We start from the raw sequence: 22788 nt of genomic DNA, 5'->3' as shown, positions 1-22788 counted from the left end.
GTAGGCACACATATCAATCTGCACAGGGTCATCAAACAGACAAATGGGTGGCAACGTTGTGAGTGTGATGATTCTCACACTCTCATTACCAATTGAGAAAAGGGGAGGCAATTTGTTCACAACATGTATCTGCCTCATCTGTCATCCATAACTGCTACTGTCACCGACTCCACCACTGTCATCACCACCACCACCACCACCAAAGCCACAATTGCAACAACACCACAATGAGCAGCCAATAAGAAGGACAATGCACAGTGTTGGAAAAGACAGAAGATGCATTCTTTCCAAACTAAAATTAAAAACAATGTGCCTGGCGGAGATATTCTAAGGAAAAACTACACTATTTAATACCTGAAAATTAAGCATACCCGCATGTAATTCAAGTGGACACAGAGAACCTGGAGAGTCCAGAGAATGGCTGACTATCTTGTCCAGCACCTGATGGAGCTTTCCAAAAACCATCTCCATAAATTATCCAACCTGCTGACATCCTACTGCCACCTCGGGCCACCACTATGCGACCCCTATTGTACTCACAGTGTCCCTCATCCCTGCCTAGCTAACCTTTCAACTTGGCACATCCCCCAAAATTCCCTACCAACCCTCCACCAAATCCAAATTCAGAGCCAAAACATTCCCGTAACACTGTTGTTAGCCTTTCCACCAAAACCCTCAGTTTCACAGAAGTTTTAGTCCTATCCAAAGGCCTCACCTTTCACCCTACACCCAAATTTAACCATGCTGGACTTGTCAAAGACCTACTCTCCTGCTCCTGATCTCTGCAATGCAAGCATTCTTTGCCACCAATCCCTCCAACCAAAACCATCCTAATTCCAACACTGAACCCTGCCTCTCAGTTCATACCACCATCCAACGGTGATCCTCCACACCTCACACCTAACCACCTGCCGGTCCTTCCAGGAATTCCTTATCTCCTACTTAGCCTCACCATCCTTCTCCATGCTCCTTCCTCTGAACACCAACCTTTCAGTAGAAGAAAGAACAGCTGTACATAACCTCAAAAGAAATCCTGAGGTCATCATCCTACCTGCAGACAAAGGTTCCACCGCTGTTATGAATTACAATGGCTACCTGGCAGGAAGCCTCTGCCAATTATATGACTCCTCCACCCATGAAGCCTGCCGGAGCGATCCCATCCCAGAAGTCCAACACAAACTCCATCCCTGCTTAAAGCCTTAGGCCTTTCCCAGAACATCTCACCTGAATCCATTTCCCTCCTCACCCCTAAGACACCCACCTTCTACATGTTCCCCGAAATACACAATTCCAGCAATCCAGGACACCCCATTGTCGTTGGTTATTGCGTCCTCACTGAAAGAATTTCAGCCCTCATTGACCAGCACCTCCAACCAATTGCCTGTAATCTAGCCTCGCACGTCAAAGACACCAACAACTTTCTTCACCGACTCTTCACCACCACACCCCTTTATCTCCTGGATCCCTACTCCTCACTGTCGACACCACCTCCCTAAACAATAACATCCCTTCTGCCCATGGTCATACCGCTATTCAATACTACCTTTTCCAATGTCCTTTAGATTCCAAACACACAACCTCATTTCTCATACACCTTACTAAGTTCATCCTAACTCAAAACTACTTCTCATTTGAACGGAAGGTGCATAAACAAATCCACGGCCCAGCCATGGGCACCTGCATGGCATCCTTTTATGCCAATGTTTTTATGGCCATCTAAAGGAGTCTTCTGAGCCTCCCACAACACCAAACCTCTAGTCTCGTTCAAGTTCATTGATGATATCTTCACAGTATGGACTCAGGGCCAAGAAACCCTATCTTCATTCCTTCACAACCTCAACACCTTCTCTCACATCCACTTCATGTGGTCCTCCTCAATCCAGTATGCCACCTTTCTAGATGTTGACCTCCTCCTCTCTGATGGCTCCATCTGCTCCTCTGTCCGCATTAAACCCACCAACCACTAACAGTACCAGCATTTGATAGCTGTCATCCCTGTCACACCAAAAAAACCCTCCCATATAGCCTGGCAATCCGGGAATGCTGTAACTGCAGTGACAAAAATTCCTCTGCTCAGTATGCTGAGGGTCTCACCAAGGCCTTCACAGACAGGCACTATCCTCCAGAGCTAGTCCACAAAAAAATCTCCTGTGCCATTTCCCCTCATACCCCCAATCCTTCCACAACACCCAAGAACCAGCCACAAAGGAGTCTCTCCTTCATCACCTAGTGTCACCCTGGACTGGAACAACTGAACCACATCCTTCGCCAGGGCTTTGATTACTTATCATCATGCCCTGAAATGAGGGACAGCCTAACCGAGATATCCCCCCCCCCCATCCCCCTCCCCCCAATGTGGTGTTCTGGTGCCCACCAAACCTCCACAACATTCTAGTCCAACCATATGCTACTCCCAATCCCAACCCCTAGCCACAAGGATCATATCCCTGTTGAAGACCCAGGTGCAAAACCTGCCCAATCCACCCACCCAGCTCTTCCTATTCCAGTCCTGTCACAGATTTATCCTATCCCCATCAGAGGCCAGGCCACCTGTGAAAGCAGCCATGTCATTTGCCAGCTCTGCTGCAATTATTGCACAGATTTTTATGTTGGCATGATTATCAAGCAGCTGTCTACCAGGATGGATGGCCACTGCCAAACTGTGGCCAAGAGCAAGGTAGACTACCCTGTGGCACAGCATGCAGGTGACCACAACACACTTGATTTCAACGGCTACTGGATCCTTCCCTCCACTACCAGCTTTTCTGAATTGTGCAGATGGGATTTATTCTTATAACACATTCTCCATTCACTTAATTATCCTGGCCTCAACCTACAATTTCATACTATCCCCACAACCTATGCCCAACAGTTTCCACCCCCCGTCTTATCATCTTCTCCCATTCTCATCTCCCACCCTATTTATTTGATATTCTCTGCCAACACATCCACTTGTCTTTCCCCACTCCTCCCTTTTTTTGCTCCTTTTTTCCTTAGCTCCCTGCCTAACAACCTCCTGACACTGCACCTATTGGCAGTGTGGTCACTGCAATCTCCACCAGATGGTGTTTGCCCATCTCCTCACCCATACACTACTATCCCTTCCCCTTCCCCTTCCCCAACCCCTCCAAATTGTTCTTGCATCCCACGTGATGTTGCATTCTGGCCTGAGGTGCTGGAGTTGAGGTGTGCTTGCTTGCTTGTGTGTGTGTGTGTGTGTGTGTGTGTGTGTGTGTGTGTGTGTGTGACTGACAAAGGCTGTGGCTGAAAGCTATATGTGAATGTCTTTTAATTGTGCCTGTCTGCAACTTGATGTGTCTTCTTTACAGTAAGTAGCAATCTGTCTTTACCTACATTGTTCATATCCTGTCCATAGGTCATTTAGAAGGTGCATTGAGCTGCGCATTCAGAAAAAAAGGGAACTCGTTTTAACAGACACTTACAAGAATATTCCCCCACCAAATGATCCATCTGAACATAGCCAATTACATATAGCATGCTGCATCCAAATCCTAAGGCTTTGAGCATTTCTAGCTTCCCACCTAAAATTGACAGAAATTTGATTTAAACTGATTTGTACACAGTTTAAATACATCAGCACCAGGATACAAAAAATAATGTTCTATTTAAAAAATTATAACTCATTGTTGTACTTTTCTCAAAAAGTACTAAATAAACTATGTTTACAAACCCACAGAAAGAGTAACATTTCTTACATTCACCTACACAAATAAACATTTCTTTCAACTATCACTTTCCAACTTAGAGAGAAAAATACATTATCTGAAACAGCCTGTAGATATCCATGAAATAACATGTGGGCTATTTCATGACAAATTTACAAATAAAGTATTGAAAATCCTGAAATGAAACAGAGAGAAGCAAGCAACATATAACTAAAGTCTTGCCCGCAGGAATGCAAATGGTGACTTTAGTTTCTTGGGAGAACTTTAGGAAAGTGTGGATCATCTGTGAAGGACACTGTGCATAGAATGCTTGTGCAACCCATTCTTCAGTACTGCTGGTGTGTTTGGGATCTCCACCAGGTTGGATTGAAGGAAGACATCGAAACAATTCAGGAGGATGCTGCTAGATTTGTTACTGATAGATTTGATCAACACGCAAGTATTGTGGAAATGCTTTGGGAACTGAAATCGAAATCCCTGGAGGGAAGAGCATTCTTTTTGAATAACACTATTGAGAAAATTTAGAAAACTTGCATTTGAAGCTGACTGCAAAATGATTCAACTGCCACCAATGTACATTTTGTATACAGACCACAAAGATAAAATGAGAAATTAGAGCTCATATGGAGGCATATAGAAAGTCATTTTCCCTCTATTTGTGAATGGAACACGAAAGAAAATACGTAGTAATGGTAAAAGTTACACTCTGCCACACACCATAAAACGGCTTGTAGAATATGTATGTAAATATAGGTAGACGTAGAAGTCTTTATTTGTACTTCTCACCTTTTTTTTAAATGAGACAGTAGCCTACAACAGGATACTGCATTACTTTTCTAGGGGTGCGGACGGTGGGGAGAAGGGTGAAATCTCTTAATTGGCTCACAATCTGGTTTTTGTAAGAGAATTACTAAACAGAAACCCATATACAGACTCCACTATATAATTTTAAGCAGAGCTAAAAAGGAAAGGTTTCCTTCTGGCGTTTTCAATGACATTGTCAAGCCTTAGCTTAAGAGGCCAGAAACATTTACTCATGAAACACTCTGACACTAGGGGAGACATCTCATAATGGCCTCAGTTCATTACAGATAACCACATTAATAAGACTGCAATACAGAAAGATACCCAGGAGAAGCTAAAATGTCACAGTGTGTAAATGTAACATAACTGGATTGATAACTAATCTACTCACCAAGTGGGGACAGGAAACAACAAATATAAAAGTTAAGGAAATGTGCAAGCTTTCAGAGGCAATGGCTCCTTTTGGCACAAGGGTTGAATGAGAAGGAAGAGGGATGAAGGAGGACTGGTGAGGTTTAGGAAAAGGGGAGAATTATGGAAAAGTCACCCAGAACCCCTAGCCAAGGAAGACTTACCGGACGGGATGAGAAGGGAAGACTGACTGCTGGGGGCTGCACTGGACGAGACTTGAAAACCTGAGAGCTTAAATGTGGAAGATAGTGTAATAAGCAAGACACAGATTACTAACAAAACATTGTGAAAGAGTTAATAAGAGTGAAAAGCTAAGTGCATTATATGTGGTAGATATATAGAAAGATATAAAAAACTAAAAAGGAGTCAAGGAAGTAATAGTTACTGAGAAGAAATGCAGAGAATAAAGAAATTAACTTAAATTAGGGCCAGATGGGTAGCAAGAATAAAGGACATGTTGTAATGCCAATTCCCATCAGCAGAGTTCTGAGAAACTGGCATCTGAGGCAAGAATCCAGATAGCATGTGTGGAGAAACAGGCACAGAGCTCACAATTTCATGCTGCAGAGTGTCCTCTGCTACAGGATATTGTGTGTGTTGCCAGCATACACCCTCTGCCTATGCCCATCCATCCTAACTGATAACTTGGTGGTAGTCACACCAATGAAGAAGGCCACACATTATATACACAACAGCTGGTATATGATGTGTCATTTCACACATGGCTCTCACTTTGATGATATATGTTTTGCCAGTTACAGGATTGGTATAGTTGGTGACAGAGGGTGCAAAGGGCAAGTTTTACAGTGGGGACAGTCACAGAAGTAAGAGGCATAGGTTAGGGAAATGGGTGCAGAAGGAATGTAGTGTCTGGCTTGGATATTTTGGAGATTGAGGAGAAAGTGTGGGGAACAGTGGGGGATGAGGGGCGGCTATTCTAGATGTGGTGGGAAAAATGTTAAGACAGAATAGACCTCATTTCAGGGCACAATTTTAGGAAGTCATAGCCTAATTAAAATCTCAGGCACCTCAATCCATTGAAATTCTTACCCCACCCAAACCACGTGTTCCCACCTTTTACCTTCTCCCTATGGTCCACAAACCCAATCACTCAGGCCATTCCATAGTTGCTGACTTCAAAGCAAACTGATCAGTAGCTGCAGCCTTTAGTACAAAAACTCTCCTACTATATTAAAGATACCAACCATTTCATTGATCATCTGAAGTATGTGCTTGACCCACTCTCACCACACACATTGCTTGTCACCAGATGCCACCTCCCTGTCTACCATTGTTCCCCTCACCTCAACCCACACCCACCTGATCCAAAATCTAGAACGTCCTTCCTGCTCACATTAATCAACTTCATACTTGGGAATAACTATTTCCTGCAGCATGGACTAAGTCAACATTTTATAAGAAGTCATTTCTAGTAGCTGCAATTTAATCTTTATTTGCTTGCACTGACAGATATCTGCACAACAAGTTAGCCTGTTTTAGTTTTTAATGCCTTTTCAAGTGAACGTCTAGGTGGAGTTGACGATCATATGGCATCCAGGGGCCAATTGTGAGCTGTCTGTTATGTAATAATATTATAATAATCACATAGTTTTCATAATATATTTTTCATGATAATTGTTCGACAACTATTTAATATGAAAAAGAAGGAGTCACTGGCTATAAAAGCTTGCACATTTCCTTAACTTATGTATGTGTTGTCTCTTGTCACCACTTGGTGAGTGAGTACATTTTTAACTATTCACTTGTACTATAATTTCAAAAACTGATTATTTTCATTGATATAGTGTGTAAATGCTTTCACAGCAAAGTTTTAAGTCATGCATGTGCCAACTTTCTTGACTGTTTCACCTACATGCCTCACCACAGTGATTCCGTCTCAGGAGACTAGTGCAACTCCAATCCCTACTCTAATCCTTAGGCCCTTTTCAGAAACTATTCACTGAATCGAGGCCCCCCCCCCCCCCCCCCCACACACACACACTTTCTACATGCTTCCCAAAATCCACAAAGACTACATATTTGGACAGTCCACTGTAGATGGTTATAATGCTCCCACTGCAAGAATCTCCACTGTAGTCAACCAACATCTCCAACTAACTGCCCATAAGTTTGTCTCTTATATAAAACATATGAACCACTTTCTTCACCAACTCACAACCATTCTCACTCCATTACCACCTGGAAAGCTAATTGTCACTGTTTATTCCACCTCCCTCTATATCAACATCACCTGTGCCCATAGCCTAGCTGCTATCAAACACTACCTCTCTAGCCTCCTTCCAACTATATCTAACTAATTACAAACCCACACTTAACAACTTCTCCTCTAAGGGGACAAAAAAACCATGTGGGACCTGTTGGAGCTGCATGGCACCCTTCTATGGACCTGTTGGAGCTGCATGGCACCCTTCTATGCCAATCTGTTTATGGACATCTAGAGGAAACTTTCCTGGCCTCCCAAAACCCTTGTCTGGTTCTGGCTCACTGATGATAATGTCATGATCTGGACCCAGATCCAAGACACCCTATTTTCATTTCTCCACAACCTGATCGTCATCTTTTCCATTTGCTTCGCTTGGTCCTCCTCATCCCAATGTTCCACCTTCCTGTAAGTTGACTGCCACATCTATGACTGTCTCATCCATACTTCTAGCCACTAACCATCAACAGTTCCCGCATTTTGGCAGCTGTCACCCCTTCCTAAAAAATTTACACTCCCACACATTCAGGCCATTCATGGTCGGCAGATCTGCAGTGATGAGAATTCTCTTGCCTAGCATGCTTATGGTCTTACAAAGGCTTTCACAGACAAGAACTATTCCTTAAATCTAGTCTGCAGACAGCCCCCCCCCCCCCCCCCCCAGTTGCTTCGCAGAACCAACTGCAAAGTAGCAGTCTCTTTATCACCCATCACCCAGTAGCATACTGCACAGGAACAAATAAACCATATCCTTTGCCAAGGCTTTGACTATATACCGTTGTGACAGGAAATGAGGAACATCCTATCCCAAACCTTCCCACTCCTCCTAAAGTAGCATTCCACCACCAACACAATCTATACAGTATCCTGGTCCACCCCTATGCCACACCCACTCCTAACCCCTGACCACATGGCTCTTAACCCAGTTGAAGAGCCAGGTGCAACAACACCTGTCTGATCACCCATCAGCACATCCTACTCCAGTCCTACAGTCCTGTCACAGAGTTATTCTATCCCATGAGAGGCAGGGTTAACTGCTGAAAGGATCCATGTCATTTGAGGGTCATCTCAAAAGTCTTCCACACTGTACATGCACGACCATTACAGTGGCATGATCAAGTTGAAATTTGTGTCAGTTGTGAGCGAGACTTTTGGCATGACAGTCGTATATGTGTTTTCTGGTTTGTGTGGCTGTATCATGAATAATTCAATTTTAAAATGGAAGCGAGTCAGGTTGGAATAAACATAGTGACCAGTGTTCCTACATCAGACTCAAATCCCTATGTGGAAAGAAACCAACAGAAATTTACAACACTTTGTGGGAATAATGTAGCAGACTGTAGCACAGTGTCACAGTGGTCCAATTGTTTCCATGAAGTTCTTTATGAAAAATGTCTGAGGAAATTGCATATGAGGTCAAAATGTCTCTCACTACAGTTTACAGAACTATAACAGAAAAGCTAAAGATGACAAAAGTTGCTGCCAGTAGGGTTCTGGATGATCTGAGTGAGGAGCAGAAAGAGTCCCAAAAGTGACAAAACGTGCAAAAACTCTAGCATTCTGATCCACACAATGAGTACTGGCAAGCAGCACATGAATTCATCAGTTGCGCAGAGACAGAAGATGCCTCAGGTAAAAACAGAATTACATGGAGAGCAACAGGGACCAACACGTCAAGTGCAAATGGCTCTGAGCACTATGGGACTTAACATCTATGGTCATCAGTCCGTCAGGTGCAAAGTGAAGTGTGACTTACGCTGACCAGTGTCTAAGAGATCAATACGCAGCACCACAACAGATAAATCAGACAGCAGTAAGTTGCTGTACAGAACAGTGCATGATGTACCTAGTCCAATAGCATTGGCGATACTGGATACAGATCCTGTAGTTCCCAGTACATACCAAGGTCACGTACCATTACCAATGACTGACAATTCGGTATGCACAACACAAGTTGAGGCAAATAACTGTCTACCGTTGCTAAGTAGGAACACAGGTTTGGAGGACATTGGAAATCTGTAATATCCGATGGCGGTGCAGTGGACAGATGCAAATAATGTAGGTCGATAAGAGGGAGAATTGGTATAGTAGAACAAACACGATATGGTGTCACAATGAAATTTGACAATGACCACATCTCCACTGTGAGAAAGTTTCAACATCATAAAGAGGATGGAAATTCCTTGCAATCAAGAACACTTATAAATCAATTTCAAGTGGGCTTGCCATAACGTTGGCCCGTATCTCATACCTAGATTTCATTTCTGCACACATGGACGATGGTATTGCAGAAACAATACAAAGAATAGTACAAACCTGCAAGTCCTATGATGAGTTTAAATCTTCATTTCTCCCATGATACTGGTCTCCTGAAGTACAGAATATGATCAAATATGATCTGCTTCCGATGACGTTTTACAAAAATTCGAAAGGGAAAAACCCAGTAAAATCATTTAAGAACATGGTAAAGAAAACTCTGTGCCTAGACAATCCGTATAATGATGGAAAATTGATCCGTCTATGTACAACTAAACTCCTGGTACGGTATCAACAGTAATTGGTAAGAAGAGGAGGAGATAATGTGCAAGCCTTTAAGGGAATCGTCTGTGAAATAGATTTCATATTCAGTGAGGATGATGCACAAAAGCTTAGCAGACAACAGGAGAATAATGTTGACAAGCCGAGAATTGGAAACGGGAAAAGTGGGAACAATAGTACTAACAGAGAACTGAATGTGGGACAGAACAATGGTCGAAATGGAGGAAATTGGAACTCATCACGAAATAACAATTGGTACAATAACTGGTTCTAACAAAATAATAATAATGATAATAATAATAATAATAATAATAACAGAAATGGTAACTAGAGGAATAATGATGACCGCTGAAATGGTTTCAACCATGTAATCCAAACTCTTCCACCTCAAGCAGCCCTCTGGAGGTGGCGAGAGAGCAACAGAATTCAGGAACATCAAGTGATCAAAGTAGAACCGAACCACAACTTGAGATTGAGATTAGGCCATGTAAACCAAGTAAATGTCAAAACTGACTAGCTGTGGAAATGGGAAACCAAGAGGATAATGCATGACCCCACTAAAAGTTGCAAAGTTGCCAGTAACCAGTTTAATAGACTCATGTATGACACAGGAAAGAAGGAAACAGTACCCAAGGCAGAACACATAGGTCAAGAGCCACGATTAATGTATTGGGATGCTACTGCTTGGAATTTGACGGATGATGAAATTGGTGTTCCAGCACTTGAGGTAACATGAAGTGAGAATGAAAATGGAGTAATTGTTTATTACAAATATTTCATACAAAAGCTAATGAAAGCAAAGTCCATGATTCCAGAATGAGATTTTCACTCTGCAGCGGAGTGTGCGCTGATCTGCCAGGAAGTTTCAAAGTCCATGATGATAATCCACAACTAACTGAAACAAGCCGGTGTACAGTGTGAAGTAAAACCAAATGTATATATTTCAGGGGATTATGATGCCATAATGCAATTGTACACAAGTGACTATGGCAAATTTTTTCCAGTAAAGAATGGGGAAGTAGTCACAGTAAGAGGAGACAAACGTTGGTGATGTAAGTCCACCAAAAAGCCCAGTTTCTGATATTAAGAAGGTTAACCAACTTGTTTATGATTCAACTGAGGAAGTGCTGATGCAAAAAGACTAAAGTAATTTACCTCCTGAAGTACAACTAATAATTAAAGCTCAAATTGGAAATAAAGATGTTAATGCAGTGATTGATAGTGGTAGTGAAATGACTGCCATTCCGGAACAGTTGTTCAATCGCTGTAATCCTGAAAGTGAACTTCCACTGTTCAAAACTAGAAAGGTGAAAGTGAAAGAAGTGATTGAGCATTATTCTACCGATGTCACTAAGCAATCTAGAATTGCATTTAAATGTCAATGAAGGACAGTAGAAACAAACTTCGTAATTTATTTCGACACCTGGCAGATAATCCAGAGAGATTCTGCCATAGGTAAAGTATGCTAGCAGCAAGACACAGTCAATGCCTCCTCTTCATGACAGCAATAGAAATACTATCGACGACAGTGCTGCGAAAGTAGAGTTCCTACACATAGCCTTTCAAAATTCCTTCACCAAGGAAGATGAAGTAAATATTCTATAATTTGAATCAAGATCAGCTGCCAACAGGAGTAACTTAGAATTAGATATTCTTGGAGTAGTGAAGAAACTTAAAATCACTTAACAAAAGCAAGTCTTCTGATCCAGATGTATACGCATTAAGTTCCTTTCAGAGTATGCTGACGCAATAGCTCCATACTTAACAATCATATACAACCACTCGCTCAACGAATGATCCGTACCCAAAGACTGGAAAATTGTACAGGTCACATAAATATTCAAGAAAGGTGGTAGGATTAATCCACTAAATTACAAGCCCATATCATTAACATCAATATGCAGCAGAATTCTGGAACATATATTGTGTTTGAACATTATATATTACCTTGAAAAGAACAGTCTATTGACACACAGTCAACACGGATTTAGAAAACATCATTCCTGTGAAACATAACTAGTTCTTTACACACACGAAGTGGTGAGTGCTATTGACAAGGGAGTTCAAATTGATTCTGTGTTTCTAGATTCCCAAAAGCCTTTTGACACTGTACCACAGAAGTGGCTTGTACTGAAATTGCATGCTTGTAGGATATCGCCTCAGTTATGTGACTGGATTGTGATTTCCTGTCAGAGAGGTCACAGTTCATAGTAACTGATGGAAAGTCATAGAGTAAAACAGAAGTGATTTCTACTGTTCTCCAAGGTAGTGTTATAGGCCCTCTGCTGTTCTGTATCTATATACATGATTTAGGAGACAATCTGAGCAGCCGTTTTAGGTTGTTTGCAGATGAAGCTGTCGATTACTGTCTAGTAAACTCATCAGAAGATCAAAACAAATTGCAGAACCATTTAGAAAATATATCTGAATGATATGAAAATTGGCAATTGACCCTAAATAACGAAAAGTGTGTGGTCATCCATTTGAATGCTAAAAGGAACCTGTTAAACTTTGGTTACACCATAAATCAGTCTAATCTAAAGGCCGTAAATTCAACTAAATACTTAAGAATTAACATTACTAACAATTTAAATTGGAAAGAACAAGTAGAAAATGTTGTAGGGAAGGCATACCAAAGACTGCATTTTATTGGCAGAATACTTAAAAGATGCAACAGATCTACTAAAGAGACTGCCTACACTACGCTCACCCGCCCTCTTCTGGAGTACTGCTGTGCGGTCTGGGATCCTTACCAGATAGAATTAACAGAGTACAATGAGAAAGTTCAATGAATAGCAGCACATTTTGTATTATTGTGAAATAGGGGAAAGAGTGTCATGGCCATGATACAGGATTTGGGGTCAACGCCATTAATTGTTGCGGCAGAACCTTCTCGCGAAATTTTAATCACCAACTATCTCCTCCCAAAGTGGAAATATTTTGTTGATGCCGACCTACATAGGGAGAAATGATCATTATAATAAAATAAGGGAAATCAGAGCTCGCATGGAAAGATATAGGTGTGCCTTCTTTCTGCGCACTATTCGAGGCTGGAATAACAGAGTATTATTGTGAAGGTGGTTTGATGAGCCCTCTGCCAGGCACTTAAGTGTGATTCGCAGAGTATCCATGCAGATGAAGATGAATCACCAAAGAACAACCCCAACATTATCAAACGAAAGAAAGGGCTCTGAAAAGGACTGTTGCACTTAATGAAACCTGGATACGAGGTTCTTAGCCAGAACTGAAGTTTCAGTCATCATAATGGGAAAGTTCCCAACCTCAACGCCTGAAAAAATTCCACCATCAACAATGAAAAGTGAAACTGATGACAATCTATGTGTATGACATGAATGGTGTCGTAGCTACAAATAAGAGTACCCCAGGAGGCTACAGGCTCTTTAAGCAAAATGATTTGCAGCTGAAAAGTCATCAAAGAAAGCCTGGAAGGCTTGTAGCTGGTGTCCTTATTTTGACTGATAACGCAAGACTGCATACTGCCCTACCAGTGACAGAAACGCTCGACAAATATGGATGGGATATACTTCCCCACGCACCATACAGTACTGGTATGAGCCCGACCGACTTCATTTGTTTCCAAACTTGAAAGAACAACTCCAAGCAAAACATTTTGGTACAATTGATGAAGCTTCCTGTGAGGTGACCTGAGTAGTTACACAGCTTCCACCCCCCCCTCCCCCCCCACACACACACCAGCTGCCATCCCTTCCACACCAAATAATCCCTCTCGCTTGCCCAGTATGATGAAGATCTCACCAAGGCCTTCACAAAAAGGCCCTGTCCCCCAGGCCTAGTCAGTAAACAGATCATGCACAGCATTTCCCCATACACCCCCAATCCTCCCACCACCCCCAAGACCCAGCTATAAAGGAATGTACCCTTTGTCACCCAATACCATTCATAACCCAATACCATCCTGCACAGGAATTACTGAACCCCATATTTCGTCATGCCTCTGATTACTTATCACCATACCCTGAAATGAGGGACCTTTCAAGATCTGTCCTATCACTTGTAAAATAGTGTTCCATCACGTACCTAAACTCCACAAGCACCCCAGTCGATCCTTACACCACTCCCAATCCCAACCCCCAACCCCTTGCCACAGGGATCATATCCATCTGCAAGATCTAAGTGTGCAAGACCTACCCACTCCACCCAGCCAGCACTTCCTACTCCAGCCCTATCACAGGCTTATCCTACCCCACCAGAGGCCGGGGCACCTTAAAAGTGGCCATGTTGTATATCAGCTCAGCTGCAATCACTGCACAGCTTTTTGTATTGGTATGACTACCAACTAGCTGTCCACCAGGATGAACATTCACTGGCAAACTGTGGCCACAGAATGGTGGACCAACCTGTGGCAAAACATGCAGCTACTGAGCAAGGTGGCACAGTGGTTAGCACAGCAGACTCGCATTTGGGAGGATGACGATTCAAACTTGTGTCCGGCCATCCAGATCTAGATTTTCTGTGATTTCCCTAAATTGCTCCAGGAAAATGCCAGGATGGTTCCTTTGAAAGGGTATGCCCAATTTCCTTCCCCAACCCTGACACAACCCGAGCTTGTGCTCTGTCTCTAATGACCTCAATGTCGATGGAAGATTAAACCCAATCTTCCTTCCTTCAAAACTTGCAGCTGAACATAACATGCTTGATTTGAATGGCTGCTTCACAACTCAGGCTATCTATATGCTCACCTACACCATCAACTTTTCTTAACTGTGCAGAGGAGGGTTATACTCACAACACATTCTCCACTCCCAAAATTATCCTGGCTTCAACCTATGGTAACCTACTCTCCCCACTCTCTCCATCCAACAGTTTTCGCCCCCCTCTGTCTGATTACCTCCTCCCTGCCCATGTCCCCCCCAACCTTATTGCGTGCCATCCTCTGCCAATGCACCTGTCCGTCTTTTCCTTTCCCTGCTTCTCTCTTTTTCCATCCCCCCCCCCCCTCCCTCCTCGCCGGCCTTCTGTCACTGCACCTAACAGACTTATCATGCCTCCCTGTACGCTCCCCCACGAGACAGTGCTCTTCTCTCCTGCCCCCAGTCATACCTGGCTATCCCTCCCTCTTCCCTGCCCAACTCCAGACTGCCACTCAATGTGATAGTTGCAATCCAGTCTGAGTTGCCAGAGATGGTGGTCATGTCTATGTGAGATGTGTGTGCTTGTGTGCATGTGTGTGTGTTTTCTCTTCTGAAGAAGGCTTTGGCCAAAAGCTAAATGTGTAACATTCTTTTTGTTGAGCCTGTCTACACTCAATGTGTCATTTTTTTGGTGAGTAGCAATGTATCCTTTTCCTAACATTGTTCCCCTCAGTATAACAACTTGGGATGATTCAATGTTATGTTTCACAAGGGCTGTCAATACAGATTTGGTTGAAAATAAGCCCATGATTTTCTCTAAAACTATGAATACAGACAAGAAAAAGTCATATTATTTTAGAGCCAATTTGGTATCAGATTCTGATGACTTATTTTTTAAGTAGCTTTATTTTGGAGTTTTTGTATTTATACTTTTGTAACATTAAAGAAATACACAATTTATTTAAGAGCTTTGTACAACCAGGGAGGGTACTGGCACAACTATCAAGATGTGAAATTCGTATGTAAAATAGAAAAAGGGGCAACCCTTACATTAGCTTTGTCAGTGTGGCAACATAGATAACACATTAAAATACATTAGTGGGAGCACTCATGTAGTGGTCAATGTCTTAAAATCAAAAAGGAAGCAAATTAATGCGGAATATTTTTATACAGGAATTTCATTCTGTTGGTGGACTCACAAATATACAAAGAGAAGTGAATAAAATTGGTACTCAGAGCAATACCAAAGTGAGTCATTTGCCTCCCCTTCTTTTCATATCTTTTTTTTACAGTGTTTTCACAGAAGAAACAAACCCTGTCCAGTTCGTCACAATAAATAAAAAGGGACAAAGTCATCAAACGCAAGACTAATCTTCTAGTCTATTCTAAAGAAGCTAATGATGTATGACATAACTTCAATACTTATTCCTTACGATAATCATTCCGAGTTTCAGCTTCCATCAGATTTGCTGAGTAATCAAAAAAAGTCACATTCCAACTACGACCTTTATTTTTACTGTCCAGCATCATAATGTTGTATTCTGGAAATGAAAATAAATAAATAAATAAATAAATAAATAAAAATAAAATTAGTAGGCATCAACTGTTGTTGGCATATCATAAACAAATTATACTTTTGGCATTACAAAAACAGGATGCTACATTTGAATGAAACATAATTCATATTAACTGTGTGGCCTTCAGTTTTCTAACCTGTTCTTCCAATGAGCACAGATTCAGCATTAGAAATGGGACAAGTCTTATCAACTTTGTCATAGCTAAGAACTTCCTGTTTTTCTCCTGTCCTAGGATCAACTGAAAACCAGGTGTCCACTTTCTTTCCTGTGAACAAAACACGTAAATTATGACAACATGCACAAATAGCTCATTATACGAGGATGAGTCAAATGAAAACCTTAAATATTTTTTTAAATATTATTTATTGTGCAGAAGTGGTACAAAGCTGTATCACTTTTCAACATAATCTCCCCCACGCTCAATGGAAGTCCTCCAGTGCTTACAAAGTGCATAAATTCCTTTGGAAGAAAAAATTCTTTTGGTAGTCCGTGCATCCACTCATGCATTGCGTGGCATACCTCTTCATCAGAACGGAACTTCTTTCCTCCCACTGCGTCTTTGAGTGGTCCAAACATATGGAAATCACTTGGGGCAAGGTCTGGTGAGTATGGTGGATGAGGAAGACACTCAAAATGCAGGTCTGTGATTGTTGCAAATATTGTACGGGCAGTGTGGGGCCTTGCATTGTCATGTTGCGAGCCAACACATGCTGACAGCAAACCACGTTGCTTTGATTTGATTGCAGGCCGCAGATGATTTTTTAGATCTGTATATGATGCACTGGTGACAGTGGTCCCTCTAGGCATGTAACGCTCCAAAAATACGCCTTTTTTGTCCTAAAAGAGAGTCAGCATAACCTTCCCTGCTGATGGTTCTGTTCGAAACTTCTTTGGTTTTGGTAATGAGGAATGGTGTCATTCCTTGCTTGCTCTCTTTGTTTCCGTTTGTTGAAAGTGAACCCAGGTTTCGTCCCCATTAACAATTCTTGCAAGGAAGCCATCACCTTCTTGTTCAAAGCGCCGAAGTAGTTCTTCACAAGCATCAACACGTCGTTCTGAGTCAGCTGCCGTGGCACCCATCTTGCAGACACTTTGTGAAACTGGAGCACATCATGCACAATGTGGTGTGCTGACCCATGACTAATCTGTAAACATGCTGCAACGTCATTCAGTGTCACTCGGTGGTTTTCCTTCACTATGGCTTCAACTGCTGCAATCTTATGTGGAATCACAACTCGTTGTACCTGACCTGGACGAGGAGCATCTTCCACTGAAGTCACACCATTTGCGAACTTCCTACTCCATTTGTAGACTTGCTGCTGTGACAAACATGGATCATCGTACTGAACCTTCATTCGTCAATGAATTTCAATAGGTTTAACACCTTCACTAAGCAAAACCCGAATAACAGAACGCTGTTCTTCCCTGGTAAAAGTCACAAGTGGGATGGCCATCTTTATACTGATACTGCGACGGTATGTGTGCATCTGCACTATGCTGCCACCTACAGGCCATTCTGCATGCTGTTTGTAGCATGCTTACTAACTTACAGGATAATGGTGCGAAATTTCGATTTGTTATAACAAATTTAAGGTTTTCATTAGACTCACCCTCGTATACATATAAATCTGGCTGCACTTCAGTCTATAGCTCATGTTTCCACAGAAAATAGTTTCAGTTTTTTTAAATACAGCAAATGATTCGTAAATTTCCGTATACAAGAGGGTTACATGCAGAATTAATCATGTAGAGAAATGATTTATTTTCACAGTTTTTGTAACCCTAGATAACAGCAATAATACAAGGCAAACTCATAACATGCAAATGGTTGATATACTCTAAACTTACGATAATGACAGATTATCTTGAACTTCACACTGTATGCATTGTATCTATTATGAGCACATTGCAAATAATTTTGAAAGAGAAATTGAAAATGCCATAATTAACATTTATCAATTACACACAAGACTAAAAATAAAATCAACAACGTTAATACAAATGGATACAAATGTTAGAACCATTTTCAGCAAGAAAATGAGTATCAAGGGAACAAACATTTGATTATTTGTAATGTTGATGATCTGTCAATCCTCAATTGCCATTAGCATTAAATTAATCATTAATATAATATTATATGGAATATAACTGAACAGCAGAGAATGTGCAAGAAATGAACAACATTGAAAAATAGAATAAACTATTACACAATATGTTTTCACAAATTTCCTAGACAATAAGGTGGGTGCGACTCACCAGTATAAAGTATCCCATCACTGCTTCGGCAAGGTGAAGAGGCAACAAGCTGTGGTATAGTAAATGGCAGTTTCTTTAAGGCATCTTGATCAGACTCAGACAAAACATACAGTGAACCATCTTTAGGGTCTGGCAGGTACATGGGGCTGTAAAAGGGAGGGAAAATAATAAAGGGAGATGAAGTGAAATGGTACTTACAGCATATGCTTAAAAATGCAACATGAATCACTTATTTTATGCATTATGGATGTAGAAAATGTGCCATCATTGCAGTTAATGCTAAATAAGGTTTCAACATGTAGTACTTACATTAAAAGGGGACCCTACTTCTACAACGTAATTACTCAGCATTTGAAAGACTGATACTGAACCTTTTTCCTTTAGCTTCATGTGTTCCCTCTTCAGTCGAAAAAACACATGAGAAAAGGAGCAGCACATGACAAAAGAAAAAATAATAATCTACTGGCGGAATGAGATTTCCCACTCAATTGAAGTCTAAATGAAAAGAGAGGATTGGTCCGAGACATGAGACTACTGAAGATTTTATTTAGCAATAATCCATATAACAAAAACACTAATTGTTATGTGTGTGATAGCATGCATACCTAATATGTTCCAAAATGCTGCACACAAAAATGGTATTTTCCAGTGATCATACCTTGGGTTCTATTAGTGATGAAGACGTATGGTCAAGTGTTTTGGATAGCCCTTGGGCTGGGGACAATTTGTATACACAACAGAAGGATCATCTTGGCGTCACTATCCTTCAATACACGTTCAAAGTACGAATATCACACACTTTCTCCTCAGGCAAATGGAGCAAGTTGGTTGGTTCTTTTTGCATTTGATGTGATCTATGGTGGGCCTCAAGGGACTGTCGGAAGCAGTTCCTTGGAAAACCCCCCAAAAAGAGGGCTTTTTAAATTATATTTTTGCTGTCATCAGCAGACCAAAAAAACCAGTCAATGTTATAAGATGACTACACGCAGCAAATGGCAGAAATTTTAACAATATATTCTTAAGCTCCTGATCTCAAACAAACTTGGGAAATTTTCTCGAAATCTTTATCCATTTCCAAGATATAGAGGTTCAAAGTTACCCCACTTCTGCACATAAAATCCGATATGAGAGGAAATCAAAGTGATAACTGCAGCAAACTGCTCAAAATTTAACGCTATATTCTCTAGAAAAGGCATCTTCCTGTTTTCAAATATCTTTATCCGTTATCAAGAAACACCCAACAAAGTTGTTTATTGGGTACCAACATCCAGTCGTGGATTCCTAGACCGTTATGCACAGCAAATGGCAGTAATTTTTTACAATGCATTCCTAATAACCTGATCTCTAACACCTTGAACGTTTTCTTCACATCTTTATCTGTTTCCGAGAAACAGTGGTCCAAAGTTACCCTGGTTGTACACATAAAATATGTGTCTGAGGTGAAAATGTAGTTAATTAAAGAGTGTAGCATGGAAAAATATGCTGTAAAGTGTCTCAGTTATCATCTGTGAACTCCATGTTGTAGTACTGAAGCACAAGCAAAATTTTTCTGCATGTAACATCCGTTCAGCAGTATAGAAATAATTTTGTGTTCTTTCAATTTCACATAAGTAAACTATCTAAATTTTACTGAGCAACACATTTATTTTCATATGAGTTACATGCCCTGTTGCAGCAGGGAAAAGAAGGGAACTGGTGGAAAATGCTCCTACCAGAGAACAAAAAATGCGAATATGTTCCTGTTTATTTAAAAGACTCTGACTGAATAGTGGGATATCAGATGCCTCATTCAACCTCTCTCAGCATCTTTAAAAATTTTCCCAAAAATTTTAGCATGTGTACATATTCAGGGTTATAAATACAAAATCAAATAGGGGTAATGCAAGAGTAGGTTTAATAATGAATAAAAAAATAGGAGTGCGGGTAAGCTACTGCAAACAGCATAGTGAACGTATTACAGTGGCCAAGATAGACACGAAGCCCACACCTATTACAGTAGTACAAGTTTATATGCCAACTAGCTCTGCAGATGACGAAGAAATTGAAGAAATGTATGATGAAATGAAAGAAATTATTCAGGTAGTGAAGGGAGACTAAAATTTAATAGTCATGGGTGACTGGAATTCGACAGCAGGAAAAGGGAGAGAAGGAAACATAGTAGGTGAAAATGGATTGAGGCTAAGAAATGAAAGAGGAAACCGTCTGTTACAATTTTGCACAGAGCACAACTTAATCATAGCTAACACTTGGTTCAAGAATCATAAAAGAAGGTTGTATACATGGAAGAATCCCGGAGATACTAAAAGGTATCAGATAGATTATATAATGGTAAGACAGAGATTTAGGAACCAGGTTTTAAATTGTAGGACATTTCCAGGGGCAGATTTGGACTCTGACCACAACCTACTGGTTATGAACTGTAGATTAAAACTGAAGAAATTGCAAAAAGGTGGGAATTTAAGGAGATGGGACCTGGATAAACTGAAAGAACCAGAGGTTGTACAGAGTTTCAGGAAGAGCATAAGGGAACAATTGACAGGAATGGGGGAAAGAAATACAGTAGAAGAAGAATGGATAGCTCTGAGGGATGAAGTAGTGAAGGCAGCAGAGGATCAAGTAGGTAAAAAGACGAGGGCTAGTAGAAATCCTTGGGTAACAGAAGAAATATTGAATTTAACTGATGAAAGGAGAAAATATAAAAATGCAGTAAATGAAGCAGGCAAAAACGAATACAAACGTCTCAAAAATGAGATCGACAGGAAGTGCAAAATGGCTAATCAGACATGGGTAGAGGATAAATGTAAGGATGTAGAGGCTTATCTCACTAGGGGTAAGATAGATACAGTCTACAGGAAAATTAAAGAGACCTTTGGAGAAAAGAGAGCCACTTGTATGAACATCAAGAGCTCAGATGGAAACCCCAGTTCTAAGCAAAGAGGGGAAAGCAGAAAGGTGGAAGGAGTATATAGAAGGTCTATACAAGGGCGATGTACTTGAGGACAATATTGTGGAAATGGAAGAGGATGTTGATGAAGATGAAATGGGAGATACGATACTGCGTGAAGAGTTTGACAGAGCACTGAAAGACCTGAGTCGAAACAAGGCGCCGGAGTAGACAACATTCCATTAGAACTACTGACGGCCTTGGGAGAGCCAGTCCTGACAAAACTCTACCACCTGGTGAGCAAGATGTACGAGACAGGCGAAATACCCTCAGACTTCAAGAAGAATATAATAATTCCAATCCCAAAGAAAGCAGGTGTTGACAGATGTGAAAATTACCAAACAATCAGTTTAATAAGCCACAGCTGCAAAATACTAACACGAATTCTTTACTGACGAATGGAAAAACTAGTAGAAGCCGACCTCGGGGAAGATCAGTTTGGATTCCGTAGAAATAATGGGGCACGTGAGGCAATACTGACCTTACGACTTATCTTAGAAGAAAGATTAAGGAAAGGCAAACCTACGTTTCTAGCATTTGTAGACTTAGAGAAAGCTTTTGACAAAGTTGACTGGAATACTCTTTCAAATTCTAAAGGTGGCAGGGGTAAAATACAGGGAGCGAAAGGCTATTTCCAATTTGTACAGAAAACAGATGGCAGTTATAAGAATCGAGGGGCATGAAAGGGAAGCAGTGGTTGGGAAGGGAGTGGAGACAGGGTTGTAGCCTCTCTCCGATGTTATTCAATCTGTATGTTGAGCAAGCAGTAAAGGAAACAAAAGAAAAATTTGGAGTAGGTATTAAAATGCAGGGAGAAGAAATAAAAACTCTGAGGTTCGCCGATGACATTGTAATTCTGTCAGAGAAAGCAAAGGACTTGGAAGAGCAGTTGAACGGAATGAACAGTGTCTTGAAAGGAGGATATAAGATGAACATCAACAAAAGCAAAACAAGGATAATGGAATGTAATCAAATTAAGCTGGGTGATGCTGAGGGAATTAGATTAGGAAATGAGACACTCTCAGTAGTAAAGGAGTTTTGCTATTTGGGGAGCAAAATTACTGATGATGGTCGGAGTAGAGAGAATATAAAATGTAGAGTGGCAATGGCAAGGAAAGCGTTTCTGAAGAAGAGAAATTTGTTAACATCAAGTATAGATTTAAGTGTCAGGAAGTCGTTTCTGAAAGTATTTGTATGGAGTGTAGCCATGTATGGAAGTGAAACATGGACAATAAATAGTTTGGACAAGAAGAGAATAGAAGCTTTCGAAATGTGGTGCTACAGAAGAATGTTGAAGATTAGGTGGGTAGATCACGTAACTAATGAGGAGGTACTGAATAGGATTGGGGAGAAGAGAAGTTTGCGGCACAACTTGACTAGAAGAAGGAATCGGTTGGTAGGACATGTCCTGAGGCACCAAGGGATCACAAATTTAGCATTGGAGGGCAGCGTGGAGGGTAAAAATCGTAGAGGGAGACCAAGAGGTGAATACACTAAGCAGATTCAGAAGGATGTAGGTTGCAGTAGGTACTGGGAGATGAAGGAGCTTGCACAGGATATATTAGCATGGAGAGCTGCATCAAACCAGTCTCAGGACTGAAGACCACAACAACAACAACAACAACAACAACATATTCAGGCTTTTTTTATTTTGGGAGAGAAGTAGCAGTGGCAAAGAGACGGAAAAGTAATAAATACTGGATGACAGCAGACAAACATCTGGTTCCTGAAGAGGACA

At 41.1% G+C, this 22788-nt stretch overlaps 1 protein-coding gene across 1 annotated transcript in view; it reads right to left on the bottom strand.

Annotated features, from left to right (window-relative positions):
- Positions 1–22788, bottom strand: part of LOC124802734 (serine/threonine-protein kinase/endoribonuclease ire-1) — a 146566-nt gene that overhangs the window by 76553 nt on the left and 47225 nt on the right. Inside the window, exons 4-6 of the mRNA XM_047263706.1 lie at positions 18107–18252; positions 15987–16115; positions 15707–15814 (exon numbers count right to left, since the gene is read on the bottom strand). Coding sequence (XP_047119662.1) covers positions 15707–15814; positions 15987–16115; positions 18107–18252 — 383 coding nt within the window. The remainder of the gene's footprint in view (positions 1–15706; positions 15815–15986; positions 16116–18106; positions 18253–22788) is intronic.

The sequence above is a fragment of the Schistocerca piceifrons genome, chromosome 6, assembly GCF_021461385.2.
Source record: "Schistocerca piceifrons isolate TAMUIC-IGC-003096 chromosome 6, iqSchPice1.1, whole genome shotgun sequence".
Classification (NCBI taxonomy): Eukaryota; Metazoa; Arthropoda; class Insecta; order Orthoptera; family Acrididae; genus Schistocerca; species Schistocerca piceifrons.
Note: the sequence above shows the minus strand (reverse complement) of the source record. Positions and strands in the feature narration are given on the sequence as shown.